The sequence below is a fragment of the Antechinus flavipes genome, chromosome 2 (assembly GCF_016432865.1).
Source record: "Antechinus flavipes isolate AdamAnt ecotype Samford, QLD, Australia chromosome 2, AdamAnt_v2, whole genome shotgun sequence".
NCBI classification, from domain to species: domain Eukaryota; kingdom Metazoa; phylum Chordata; class Mammalia; order Dasyuromorphia; family Dasyuridae; genus Antechinus; species Antechinus flavipes.
Genome location: NC_067399.1, coordinates 92,846,266 through 92,860,679, shown reverse-complemented (window position 1 = coordinate 92,860,679; position 14,414 = coordinate 92,846,266). Strand labels below are relative to the sequence as shown.

The following is a 14,414-nucleotide window of genomic DNA, read 5'->3' as shown; positions in this document are numbered from 1 at the left end:
ATTCCCAATACAGTGCCCAACACACAGTAAGCACTTAATAAACATCTGCTGCCTTCCAACTAAAATTTTGTTCTCAAAAGCATCCTTAAAGTCTGGCCAGCTAGGTCCTGTTGGGACATGACAGCTGTCCACAAGGACTTTTGAGTGAAGCTAGGAAGAAAAGAAGAAACAGTGAAGATGTGAGAGGCTTCCTAAATCAGTGAAGAGTGCTAGACTTGGGAGCCGGGAGAAAAGAAGCAAGTTACTTAATTTCTCTAACTCTTGCTTCTCCCCCTCCCCCCCTAAAAAAGAATCTTATGAGAATCAAATGAGAAAATACATACAAGGTTTTTTCAGCTCTATGGAGCTACAGAAACATTGGCACTTATGCAGGGCTTAGAGAGCATGGTAAAGAATCATTGTTTATTGATGGATTCCATTTTAGGTACTCAATAGAATACTCTACCAATATGCTATGGGGCTGAGCGGGAAAAAGAAAAATCTTCTAACTTAGAACTAGAATTACTTAGGTGAAAGAAAAGCTTAGTAAGAATTTCAAGGGATAGACCCATAAGACTGGACTCACCAGAGCACTCCAAATGGACAGGCAATAAGTGGATAGTGCTTATATAGGATGGTTAAATCAAGTTCAAATTTTCAAACTTGATCCTTTCTGTCTCATGCACCTTTCCACAGAGCACCACACCCTGCTCTCCAGAAAGGAGGGCTCAGGCCTATGACATTATGGAAAATCCAAGAAGCACCTTTCCCTTTGTCTTTACCCAGGGAAAGTAGTAACAAGTACGGTGGGGAAGGAAGCCATTGAACTTGAGAGTGGATGCTGAATAAATACTGCTGATGAGCTGTGAGAAGACAAGAGGAGCTAAGAAGAAGAGCCAGTGAGATAAGGGACGATGCTGTTTGGTTCACATTCTTTCCAACCACCCTCACTGGGGCAGTATGTCCAGAACAATGTTGAACACATAAAAATAGTTCCATAAAGATATGCTGGTTTAGTGCTTGTAAGTAGTGGCTGCCATGACCAAGTCAGTGGTCACCGAGCTGTCTGTCTCTTCTCTAGAATCCCCCATGGAACCTGTTTGCCACTCTCCCTAGCAATGCCATGCAGCTTAGCTGGAAAGCCTTATCATGGGACAGAAATTCCCACTCGCCCTCTGGCAAGAGCTCTTTCTCATGGCATCCTATGCCTCAGGGGCTTCCCTTTCCCTAATATCTGTGATACAGGGCATTTCCTATGCTTAGTTTCATGCTGGTAGAGATGGGCATCAATAGAAACAAATATTAACATGACTAGAAGGAGAGCTTCTAGCCCTGGGAATTACCTTAGAAAGTAAATACATTACTTTTACAGAGATTTTTCCCTTGTTCTTTTTTTCTCCCTTAAAGATGGCTTAATTCCAGAGTAGAAAGTAAGAGAAAGTTGAGAGTTGAGGGTATTTCTGTTCAGAAATAAAAGAAAAGGGATATAGGGATGATGTCAGGATGTGTGATTTTATTAGTTTGGGGAATTCCCAGATGCAGAAACTCTACCAATGCTGGTCAGCAGTTTCTCTGCAATTTACAGCAGGGGTTCTTAATAGTGCTTCTTAACAGGAATATTTTTAGTTTAGTTAAATCAGTTTCCTTTGTGATTCCATGCATTTTATGCATTTTAAAAAATCATCATTCTGAGATGGGGTCCCACAAGTTTCACCAGATTGCAGCCAAAGGTTTCCATGACCCACAAAAGATTGCCTAATTTAAGCAGTTGTTCAGGTCCCAAAGAAACTGTGTCAGAAGTAATACTAGAACACAGAACTTTTTAGGTCCAACTATCCACTAATCCATAACACCAATCAGGACATAAGAAAATGTTTGATGAGGAGGAGAGGGAAAGCAATGTACTCAGAAATAAGGGTGATGTAACCATAAAATACATGAACATAACTTTTTAATTGGAAAATGTAAAAAGCACAAACCCCACAAGGAGGCAGCATCCCCCAGAAGACAAAGTGCTAGCTTGGGAGGAAGGCCAAGATTCAAATTCTGTCTTTGGGGCCTCTGACCAGTTTGGGGGCCCAAGCCTCCGTTCCCCTTCCACTTCACACCCCAAAGGGTGCGTGGCGCGGCTTAACGGTCCGCCAAACGAGATGCCACCTTAAACCGTGGATAAGTACCCCTCCCCGGCCGCGCCACAGCCTGAGGCTGGAGAAGGCTCGGGAATTGGAGAAGGGACTCTGAATTCTAAAAGGCCAGAGGAGGGAGAGGGGGAGAAAGGAGGGAAGGAAAGCCGGCAAAGGCTGCCACCCACACTCCCGGAGAAGAAAACCAGTTGGGGAGCTGGGGAGAGGGGCGAGGGGAGGACCCACCCAAGGCCCACGAGCAAACTGCCAGTCCTCCCGGCACGCCCACTGGCGGCTCCACGGCCCGGCCCGCCTTCCTAGACCCTGGCACCCACCTTCCCGCCCCCTTCCTTCTGGCTTTCCCAACAGCCGGCCCCCACGGCTCAGCCCTCCTCCACAGCTCCCCAAAGCCCGTGTTTTCCGAAAGATGCTTCCCCCGCCCATTCACTGCGCCAGGGGGAGCCGACGCCGGAGGGCCGCGGCTGCCCCCTTGTGGCAGCTGTGCATAAGGACCTAAGGGGCCCGCCCGGGGCTGCCTCGTCCCCGGTCAATCTGGGCTTTCCATCACTACCCTCCCACCCAGCAACATTTCAGCCGCGGCCTCTCCGACAGCTGGATGTGGCTGCTTGGTCTCTGCCCCGGGGGCTTGGGCCCACAGCGTTCCTAGGGAGACCCTGGATCAGGAGCCTAGAGCTCGGAGACTGCTCCCCAAGTCCCGGCCTCGGCGGGCTTCCCTGACAGTTCGCTTTGGCGCTGAAAGCCACTCTGACCCCCGAGAAAGGGGAGGGCTTTTGTTAGAAAAGCATGAACTAGAGGTTCAACCTCTGGAGGGCAGGGCTAGAAAGGAGTAATGTGATGGGAAAGGTGGGATGCTCAGGGGCTGTTTCTGGAACAAGGGGAACATGACGGGGCATCTCTAAAATGAAAGGGACCAGCTAAATAGCCAGGACCTACAGAGGTCAAGTGGGGACCGTGAACTTATTTTTAGTAACTTCAAACTGAACTTGTATCAGCTCCTCCCATTACCTAAAAGCATTACTCGGAGAAACAGTCGGTCACTTTTACTCTAGCCTGCTGCCAAAGGGGTCCATGTCACAAAAAGGCCATCCAAGCTCTAGAGCTTCTGATAAAATAAGAAACTCCCATCTGGAAGGACCCCTGAGATGCCCCCCCCAAATGTCCCAGAGGGGCTCATGGGAAACTCTCTCCTAACAGGGAGCTGGAATTTGGCTCCCACAAGTTTCCTTATTTTAGGGGGAAACCAAAGGGCTATAGAGGTCTGCGACTGAAGTCACATTTCTGTGTCAATAGTGGAAACAGCGTATGTCTGTGTTGGAAACAAGTCTGGGCTCCCATTTGTTCTCTGCCCCAGGATCTTCTCTCCTCCTTCTTGGCTACTCCCAGCAATCCCATGCTCATGGTCCCCGATTATCTCCGGTTCAGGAGGTGCTGAGCCCTCTCCCTTATTCTTTAATTCTGTTCACATCACTCACCCCCCTCCCCAGCTAGAATTGAAGCTGGTCAAGGCCTGGGATCACGCTCTCTTCTCTAGCAACCCCGCGACGTGCCTAGAGCACAGGTCTGGGAACACGGTGAACAGGAAATAGCTGCTGAGCCATGAACCTGAAAGTTAACCCAGAGCCCCAGGACTCCACGACAAAGAACTGACATGGCACAGGAATGGAGGGGAGAAGCAGTTCTGTGTTTTGTTTCTGTTTTTTAAAGCCTGGATGATCCCCTGGAGCTCCCGCCCCAGGTTCCCCAGCCAGACTGGTCCCAGTCACAGGAAGTGCACCGACCGGTTTCACAAGGGGGTTGAGTAATCACCTTGAGTTCCTGGGAACTGTGGCTCACATCTTTGAACAGAGATTTCAGGAGGAGAAATTACTGAGGCAGCTTTGAAGATAAAGGATGAATTGTTTCCATATCTTCTTTATTCTAGAAAAACTGGCTATTACTATCCTATCTCAAAGGCCTAAAAATCCCTAATTAAAAGGAAAAGAGCAACTAAGAAAATGTGGGATCTTTCCTACTGAATCCCCACGGGATTAACCCCTCCTTTCCCCATCAACCCATCAACGTAATGCTGAGGGTTTTCAAAAATGAGCACCTTGTCACAAGGTGAACATTACACTGAGCACTCTCCTCCCCAAGAGTACAGAATATTAGTGGAATCATACCCTGAGCCACAAGTTCTGAACACAGGTTTTTTTCATATTTTGACAACTATATTTCAACATAAATTTTTTTAAAATTCTGTTTACACATTTTTCTGGGAAGGGGTCCACAGGTCTCTGACTGCCCAAGAGGCCCCTGCACAGGTCCATGTGAGGCACACCAGGAAGTGACAGAGATGCTGGATGGATGTAAGCCAGAAGCCCAGACTCACATCCTGCTCTGACACTTGAGATTTCCAAAGCTCTGGATAAGTCACTTAACCCTTGGATCTTAGCCGCCTCCTATGAAAAATGGAGATAATATTTGAACTCCTTACTAAAAAAGCTAACTGCTTGAAAGACTCAAAAAGTACATGCCACTGTTACTGATGATAAAACCTGACATTTATGTGATGAGCAGCACCCAAAATGTGTGGAAACCACATTTCTCTCGGGGTGGTCACCACCGGCTGCGAGGTCAGTAAGAGGCCGACGGCTCTCACTCACAGAAGTAGACCTCGCACCGGAGGGGACCCACAGAGGCAGCCCAGTCCATACCTCCTTTGGCCCAGAGAGGCCAGGACATCCTGAGTCACCCATCGAGACAACGACTTGTTGCCCTACATGCTAGTGCCCAGAGACCTTGGAGGCTGGCAATTGGGGGCAAATCACCCCAGAATTGTGGGGAACAAGGTGCAAACCCACCAGCTAGAGAGGAGTGGGAACCTGGCTGTGAATGCCCCTGCAATGGCAGGTGAGCAGAGGCCCTCAGCGTGCTCCCTCCTCTCCAGGCTGAGAAGGGCCCCCTGATGAGAGCTAGTTTCCCCCTCCCTCCCCCCTTCCCTACCCCAGTCACTCTCCCAGATCTCTCCTCCCCTGGGGGCCTGGGCCTGGAGAAGGCTGTCTACAGCATAGGCTCCAATTACTTTCTTCTCCAACTCTCTTCAATCCAGCTTCCACCCTCATCCTTTGACCCATGCTGCTCTCTCCAAAGTGCTGCCCTCTCCAAAGTGCTGCCAAGCCCAAGAGCCTTTCCTCGGTCCTTCCCTGTCTTGACTTCTGTGCAGCCTCCAGTCCTGCGGATCCCTCTCCCCCCAATATGTTCTTCTCTTTAGGCTTATGGGACACTGCTCCCTCCTGGCCCTCCTTCCGCCTACGTGACCGGCCCGCCTCCCTGGCCGGCTCCTCATCCAGACCAGGTGTCCCCTAGGGCTCGCTCCCAGAGTCTCTTCTCTCATCTGGTGCTCTCATCAGCATCCATGACTTCAATTCTCAGCCCCACTTATCCGGCTCTCACCTCTGCTATCTTCAGGCTCCTCTCAGACACCTCCCACCACCAACTCCACTTCCTCCTCACTCCCTCCCACTACAGGGCACCAATATCTTTTCAGTCATCTGTGGCTTCATCTTTTACCTTTCTCTATATCCCTAGGTCTTGTCTCAGGCCCAGGTCTCAAGGTGCATAGGAAGCTGATCTGAGGAGTCAGCCACAACTCCCTACACAAAGGCTAAGTCAAACTCCCAGCTGTTCGGTGGGCTCCTGCCTGGACAACATCTTCCCCTCATCTGGTCACAGAGCCAAACTCTAAGGGCCCCCAGAAGGCCGAGGATGCCCAACTTCATCCCACTACTCAAAGAGACACAACTGGCCCAGGTCCTCCAGAGCCTCACTTTTCCCCTGGCACCACACTACCTCTCCTTCCAGCACTGAATTCACTAAAAGACCCTTGGCTTCAATGCACTCATCTGTCAGAAATGGAGGTAAGGATCGTTACCCCCTTACTAAGGATGGGCACCTGCGCTGCGGACAGGCAGACTTTTCAGGCCTAAGAGGTACGACTGTTTTGGGAGGGGAAAAAGTAGGAGTTTGCTATGGTTGGGAAACCTCCTTCCTCTCAAACATTTTTCATTTATTTTTCAAAAACCAAATAGGAAAAAGGTAGCTTTAGTACCCAGTGCTTGCCCCAAAGCTGCTGCTTTACCTGAGGTAAGCACGTCACATGCTTACCTGGCAAAGCTTAGCAATCACCTGACCTCCAAGTATTAAAAATCCTGTGGGGGGAAAAAAGGAGGCCAATGGCTCTGGGATATAACCCTTATCTCAAATAAGCACTCCAGTCTCCTCCACTCCCAAATTCACACCCCTAATGGACAGGGCATGGATGCTTGCAGATTTTTGCACAGCTCTGACTGACATTTTCTTTATTCTGAGCTTAAAGAAATCAGCCTCTTTGCACCATTTGCCCCTACTTCTGGTCTCTGGGGCAAAGCAAAACATAACTCATTAATCTGCTCATTAAAAGAGCTGGAAAGAAACTTCACTGACTCTCTGGTCCGACCTGCTCCTGAAAGGGATCCCACTCTCGAGTGGCCTTTGAAGGCCTCCGGGGAGAGAGGATCCATACTCTGGGCAGGTACCTTGTGCCTCTTTCAAGCAGCTCCATCAGGAAGGTGCTTTCCCCACAGACTTCAAGCTGAAATTGGCCTCTTTGTGCCTTGCCTGCATTATTACTTCTGGTCCTGCCCTTTATCCTTCAACCTCTTGTGTAGGTCCTAACGGCCACTTCCCAGAGGTTCAAAGGAAGTTGTGGGGGGTAGTGGGGCTGGCAGGGAGCAGGGCTGCCCAGACTCTAGCTTGAAAAGTTGTCTATCACTGCAATCTCTGCTCTACTCAGAGTGCTACATTCCCTCCTGCCCCTGACCCATCATACACATCCCCAGACTGCAAGTCTCACATCATTAACAGCCCATCAGACATTTTAAACTGGACGTTCTCAGGGACATCTCAAATGCAATGCATCCAAACCAGCCGCTTCTCCCCCTGCTTCTCTCCCGTCCCCTCACCCCCACTTCCATAATTGACTATTTCTTCCAGAATCCTTCCCATTCTCCTTTTCCTCAATTCCTCACATTTTCTAAAAGGACTAATCCCATTCAGACCTAATTCCTGCCATCTTCACCTCCAAATCTCTTAAACCTGACCCTTTCCCTCCAATGACACAGGCCCTCCTCACTTCTGGTCTGGACTATTGCAAACTGCCTCATAAGTGGTCTCCCTGCCACATCTCACTCTACAGCCTGCTGCCAACATGACTTTCCTTGGCACAAGCCTTCTCATATTGCCTTTAGAAGCTCTCTGCTTAGGTTTTAAAGTCTGGCCCCAAGCTACCTTCCCAGCTTCACTGGGTACTGCCTTCCCTTCCTACATTTTCTCTGCCTCTTTCACCAGTACCCTGTTATCTCTGGGCATCCCTAAACCTAGAAAGTGCTTCCTTCCTCTTTACCTCCTCCATCTCAAAGACTCAGTTTTAAACACTAACTTTTTTGTGTGTCATGGACTGACCATTCCCTTCACAGGCAAGTGAAGACTATGGACCCCTGCCTCAGACTGGTGTTTTTAACTGCATAAAATACATAGGATTACAAAAGAAATTAATTATATTGAAAGTTCTTTTTAAAATTAAAAAAAAATTAAATTCATGGATACCCTATACTTTGCTTCCCCCACTCCCAAAATCTATTTCTAGTACCTCAAGGGAGACGCATTACATGAAGCCTTTCCTTATCCCCTGCCACTGAGAATCCCCTCCCCTCCCAAATTACCTTGTTTCTAACTACTTTGTAATTAATTCTACTTCTGTTTATGCTGTATGTAGGATTAAAGTTATTGTAGAAGATAACTTCTTTGAGGGTAGGGATTATTTCATTCTTAAAATGAACATTACTTAGGGAGCAATGGATCTGGAATCCACAAGGCTCCAGTTCAATTCTGACCTCCTATACTTTCTCCAGAGTTAGACAATAGTAAGTATTGAAGAGTCTTCTTGACTCTAACCCTCTGCCTGTTTCAGTTTACCTCTCTGTCAACAGGGATAATATAATCACAGCACCAGGGTTGTTCTAAGAACCAAATGAAATATCAATAACAAGTTTAACCCAGCACCCGGCATATAGCAGGCATTTAATAAATGCTTATTTCCTTTCATTCCTTGTATTTGTTTCCCTACTGCTCAGCACAGTACATGGGGTTGAGGGTTGAGGGGTGGGGGGAGGAGAGTGACAGACTACCTTTATTAAGGAGCATCATGCTTGAAAAGGTAAAGATGGCTCCACCCAAGTTGTGAATCCAGCCATTCTGGGGAGCAATTTGGAACTATGCCCAAAGAGCTATCAAACTGTGCATCCTCTTTGATCCTGCAATGTCACTACTGGGTCTATATCTCGAAGAGATCCTAAAGGAAGCAAAAGGACCTACATCACTGCAAAAATGTTTGTAGGAGCTCTTTTTATGGCAGTGAGGAATTGGAAGCTGGTGGATGCCTATGGCTGAATGAGTTGTAGTATAAGAATGTAATGGAATATTTTTGTTCTATAAGGAATGATGAGCAAACTAATTTCAGAAAGACCTGGAAAGACTTGCATGAATTGATGCTGAGTACAGTGAGCAAAACCAAGAAAATAATGTATACGATAACAAGATTATGTGATGATTAACTGTGAAGGACTTGGCTCTCCTCAACAATACAGTGTTTCCAAGACAATTCCAATAGTCTCAGGGTAGAAAATACCATCCACCTCCAAAGAGAGAACTATGGAGACAGAATGCTGATCATACAATTTTCACCTTTTTGTTTGCTTTTTCCTTGTGATTTTCCCTTTGTTGTGATTTTTCAACATGACTAATGTGGAAATACATTTAAAACGACTGTACATGTATAATCTCTATCAGATTACTGCTGTCTGGGAGAAAGGAATAAAGAAGGGAAGAAGAAAAAAATTTGGAACTCAAAATCTTACAAAAATGAATACTGGAAACAATTTTTAGATGTAATTAGAAAAATAAAATACTACTGAAATTAAAAAAAAAAAACCAACCCTCCACCAAGAAGAAGCTCATAGACCCAGCCCAAGGGGGATAGAGCAGTTGACTACCTACCCTTTCCGTAAGTTGGCCACATAGGCACTCTGCAGGGCAGCTTCCAGGAAGTATGTCAGTTCAAATTCAGGCAGAGTTGGGCTGTTGCTTTTCAGGCCCCTTTGATGGATATTATTTGTGGTCTGAAAGTAGGGGAGGAAAAGAACACAATTTACAGTTACATACAAAGTCCTGGTCAAAGGACTACAGGATGACTATTCTGGGCCTCTAGGAGCAACCAATCTAGAGCACAGGGACAGATCACTGCCCCTCATCCTTTGCCTTTTACGGAGTCATCAATAACTATAAGGAGTCTATGTGAAATCTCAAAACCAAAGAAATTCTATTTCATTTTTGTTTTAAAAATCACTTGTTTTCCTGCCCTCCTGCCCTCCTCCCTCTTCTTCACCCTATCACCCAGCCTAGTAGGCAGATCCTGACTATTTTTGGAAGTCTGTAGCTCCCAGACTGCCTCCTCCATTAGCTCCTGCCTGATTTCTTCTTCTTCCCTCCTTCCTTCCTCTCTCTTCCTCCCTCCCCGGGCAGCCCAGCCAGAGGCCAGTACCGACACTGAGCACAGGGTTCTAGGCACTGAATGATGTGCTTCTTGGGGCCTGTTACACATTGCCTGACATGGTGGGATTCTTGGGGATCTCACTTGATGACAGACAGCTTTGTTCCTTTTCACACAGCGCATACAACTCATTCTTGGAAGAGACAAATGTCACTCTAGGGGGAGGACTTAGCTTTTTGTTCTCATGGACTGTTTCCTGGACTGAAGTACACTGCAGGGATGGTAAAACCAAATAGAAATTTGCACTGCTCATTGATTCAGGAAACCCCATATTCACATTATTTTTATTCTACTATGGCTTGCTTTCTTTTGGCGAGTTATTTTCTAATTACATGTTAGTCTGACTGGGGGCAGGGGAGAACTGTCTGACTCCAATGGCCTACAGAACCCTTCTCAGAATATTTCCAACTGCATAAAACACACTAAATAGGATTACCAAGGAAATCAATTATACTGACATACAGTTAGCACAATATTTAAAAAAAAAAAATAGCCCCTGTTCTGGACTGTGCACAGGACTCCCTTTCCCGTACTGTGTGGGATATAGCCTTGAGGACAGCCTTGAATTGATCCCAGGGCATCAAAGGAAAAGCAATCTGCTTCAACCTGAAGGTTGACCCAGAATCTAACTAGAGCACTTTTCATCACTTTCTAGGGGTTAGTTTCCTGGGCTTCCAGTGAGACAAAGCAATTCTCTCTCTCTTATTCTATGTCACTGTCTTCTCTGTCTCTCTCTCTCTCCCTCCCATGGGCCTCCTCTCTTTCTATCTCTCCATTTTCTTCCCCTGTTTCTCTTTAAACATTTCCTATACATACATAACATGGGAAGCTGGGTAGCACAGTGGGTAGAGCGCAGGGCCTGGAATCAGGAAGGCCCGAGTTCTAATTGGACCTTAGACACTAGCTGTGTGACATGAATCTGAGATGACTGAACACCAAAAACAAATAAGATTCATTTCCACACTTATGGACCCTATAAACTTCTAACTGGACCCAAAAAATTAACACTGTCCCAGACAACTCTCCCCAATAGCCATGTCTAGGAGGCCGGTCTCCGCTGTCACTTCCTCCAGACCCCCTCCCTTTCCCCTCCAGTCTCTGGGCAAGCAGAAGGGCCTTTGGGAGTCAGCCCCAGGCCCAGCAGAGGCCTCCCCTCATGAGACAGGAGCCTCAAGAGCTGCATAATGTCCAGGAACTGTAAGCATGGGCCACACACCTGACAATCCCTTTTCATGTAAAAAGAAGGAAATGCCTACAGTGCCTCCTTAGCTCTTGGTGAGCTCAAAGGGGGTCACATGATGCCAGTTTATTCTTTGTGCTGGTGTCCTCAGCCCAGGGCCTGGCCCACAGGAGGCACCGAGTGCTGCTGACTGATGCTTGTGTGTCTCAGGCTTCCTCAGTGACTTGAAATCTCCTAAGTTCAAGGAGATCTCCTTTTCCAGGAAGGCGCCTTATTGAGCTTCATAGTTCACCTCCTCTCCCAGCACCCTCTGGAAATCACCCCATTTTTATCCCTATGGTTGTGTTAATTCCATAGGATTCTAGTCTGGACTCCTGGGAAAGAAAGGAACCTGGTCTAGGTCTACGAAGCAGCACCAGGTCCGGGGACACTCTGCCCCCCAGGGAAGTGGGTCTAAGACACTCCTCTACTGCCCTCCCTCCTACAGCGGTCCCCGCCATCCAGGGGAGCCAATGGAGGATGGGGGAGGGGGACACCCCACCGCCGTTCTCACCTTTTCCAGCTCTTGTAGAAACACCTGCGCAATCCAGGACGCCCTTTCAAAACAGGAGATGGCTTCTTCTTCCCTCTCACTGAGTCGGGCTCGGCAGGCGATGGAGTTGGGCAAGCGTTCCAGGGAGAGGCCTGTGAGAGGAGCAGCAGCAGCAGAGTGATTTCCGCCCAGCCTTCCGCACTCCCCTCCTTCAGCATTGCACCCCGCGCTTGTAGAGGCCTGGCCGGAGGTACCACTCTGGCCCGGCCACCTTAGGCCTGGGGGCCGCGGACAGCCATCTACCCTACACACCCACTGTGCAAAGTGCTGGAGATACAAGAAAGGCGGCGGTCCCTGCCTCAAGGAGCTCAGGAAGCGGAGGAGTGGACACATGGGAGAAGCGGGAAAGGCTTCCTGCGGAGGGAGGGCTGGAACAGGGGGACAGCCAGGGAGAAGGCCCAGAGTAGGGAGACGGAGCGGGAAGAAGGCGTTCAGGGCCCACCGAGCAAGACAGGAGAGGCCCGCAAAGGCGGCAGGGGGCCAGCTCAAGAGAGGCTTTCAAAGCCGCGGGAAGGGCTGGGTATTTGGTCCTGGAGGCAATAGGGAACCGGGAGCTGACTCAGGGGGAGGGGCCATAGGCAGACCTGAGGGGAAGCAGCCTGGGAGAGAGCCAAGAAGGGAGACCCTCCAGTGTCCACAGCACGTCCTGGCCGGAGGGCCGGCACAAGATGGCAGCAGCACAAGAAAGACACAATCGTGAGAAGGGAGCCCAGTGTCTCTGAGTGTCATGATCCAGGAAAGGGTCAGAGCTGGAAGCATGGGTCACCCCAAAGACTTTCAATGGTCCAAGTTGAGAAGAAAGTTAAATGAAAGATGTAATATGATAGTGACACCTCATGGAGCTGAGGCTGGAGGAAGATCAAACAACACACATTAAAACAAGGCTGTGCTGGAACCAGCTTGAACCAGCTCAAACCATTGTTAGTTTCAGTACAATCATTAGAAATCAGCAAACTGAGACTTGAATTATTATTTATGGCTTGCTAAAATTAAACAATGGAGAAAATATTAATAAAGCAGCTTAAACTTTAAAATGTTACATGTAGTAATTTGGGTTTTTTTTTGGAGAGCCAGATATTAACTAGCCTACCACACATAAGCCTTTCTTTTTTTCAAATGAAAATATTTTATTGAGGAACAAAGGACAGAGAAAGGGCTCCAAGGACCATGGTGACAATCTAGCCCAAGCCCGCTCTCAAGCAGATGAAGAAACAGAATCCTGGAGAAGCTGAATAATTTGCTCAAGATCACATGGGTAATTGATGATCAAGCCAGGATTTGAAACCAATCCTTCTTCCCAAACTAGTGCTCTTTTCAACTCAATCACAGATCAGTGAGCGCCGGAGCTAAGCCCCGAGAGATAGCGGTGAAGATCCCAGCTCGTGTGAACAGGCGAGGAGGAAGGCGCAAGGAACCCTGATTTAAAAAACAGTGCCATGTCTGTGATGGTTAAACAAACTCCTAAATCCACCAGGGAAATCCTGCGGGGAATCCTTTTGTAAACAAAAGCTTCCAATCTCTGTGATTTACGTAAAGCCAACACAGATACCCAAATGATCTTCACTGGGGGCAGCATTCACTGGGGGGCAGGGTTGGGTGCTGTCTAGAGAAGAGCAAGAGGAATGGTCAAGGCCACACATCCAGGAGGCCAGGCTGAAGGAAGTGAAGACTGGGGGGACGTGATTGTGGCCCCAAGGATCCGCAGGACTGTGGCGTCAGGAGGCCCCAGAGAGCCAGACCAGAATCCGGGAGTGGAGCTGAAGCTCTCTCACAGCAGAGAACTCTGCGCCTCTGCACGGGGTCCCTCTTCTGGGAGGTCTTTGGGCAGAGATGGACAGTCACCTGCTGGGGACAGTCAAAGGGACCTCCCTTTTGTATGCAGGTGAACTAGCTGGCCACGAGGTACTCTGCAAGGCAATCCGTGACTCTGTGATCCCTTTGATGCCTTTCCATCGGGAATGGCAGTGCTCAACCCCAGGGCGAGGAGAAACCAAGGCATTTCCTGCTGCTCTGGCTTTGGGGAGAGCCACTCTAAGCAATGCTGGTCCCCTTCTCTGGCTAGGCAGCCACAAGCTAGCTGATAAGAGCTAGCGATTTATAAAGTCCCTTAAGGTTTCCAAAGTACTCTATGTGAATTCAAGATATTATTTAAGCCTTACAACTTCTCCAGTGCTATTACTGTCCCTATTTTACAGATGAGGAAACTGAGGCTGACAGAGGTTAAGGAATTTTCCCAGGTTCACACAGTATCTGAGGCAAGATTCAGACTCCAAGTCTTGTGCTCTACCCACTTTGCCAGCTAGTTGGCCTCTGAACTTGCCAGTCCAAATCAATAGGCCGGGATTTTAGTCACAAAGCAGGCACTCTGTAAGCTTGGATAAATGATCTGAGACTGCTGAACCTCATTTGTCAAATAATAATGACTGCCCTACTTTCTTAAAGGGTCATGAAGATCATATAGTCAGCAAATTTGAGTAACAGAAGTGCAGAACAGAAAAGCACATATTAATTTGAGCCAGAGTCCAAATTAGACAGGGTTGGTAATTTCCTCCATTTGTTAACATTGAGCTCAAGTACAAAGGCCAAGGCACTTTTGACAGGGAGAGGACAGACCAGAAGTACAGAGGGCAATAAGACCAAGGTAGTTTTCAAAGGGAATGAATGACTTGACTCAAAGACTCAATCAACACTGGTCCAATGTCTACTTAGAAGGAAGTTTCTAGAGGAGTGCCGTGGGAATCTGCCCCTGGAACTCCGTCATGTAACATCTTTATCAATGAATTCATAGAGATTCAGATAACAAAACACTCAGCAAACTTATAGATGATCCAAAGCTAGGAGGGACATCCAACACACTGGGGCAACACAGTTCAGATTTTACCAGGGTAAAGCATT

At 47.9% G+C, this 14,414-nt stretch overlaps 1 protein-coding gene across 1 annotated transcript in view; it reads right to left on the bottom strand.

Moving 5' to 3' along the window:
* Positions 1-14,414, bottom strand: part of TTC7A (tetratricopeptide repeat domain 7A) — a 174,452-nt gene that overhangs the window by 118,606 nt on the left and 41,432 nt on the right. The window contains exons 4-5 of the mRNA XM_051975219.1: positions 11,481-11,611; positions 9,195-9,316 (exon numbers count right to left, since the gene is read on the bottom strand). Of these exons, the coding sequence (XP_051831179.1) occupies positions 9,195-9,316; positions 11,481-11,611 (253 nt within the window). The remainder of the gene's footprint in view (positions 1-9,194; positions 9,317-11,480; positions 11,612-14,414) is intronic.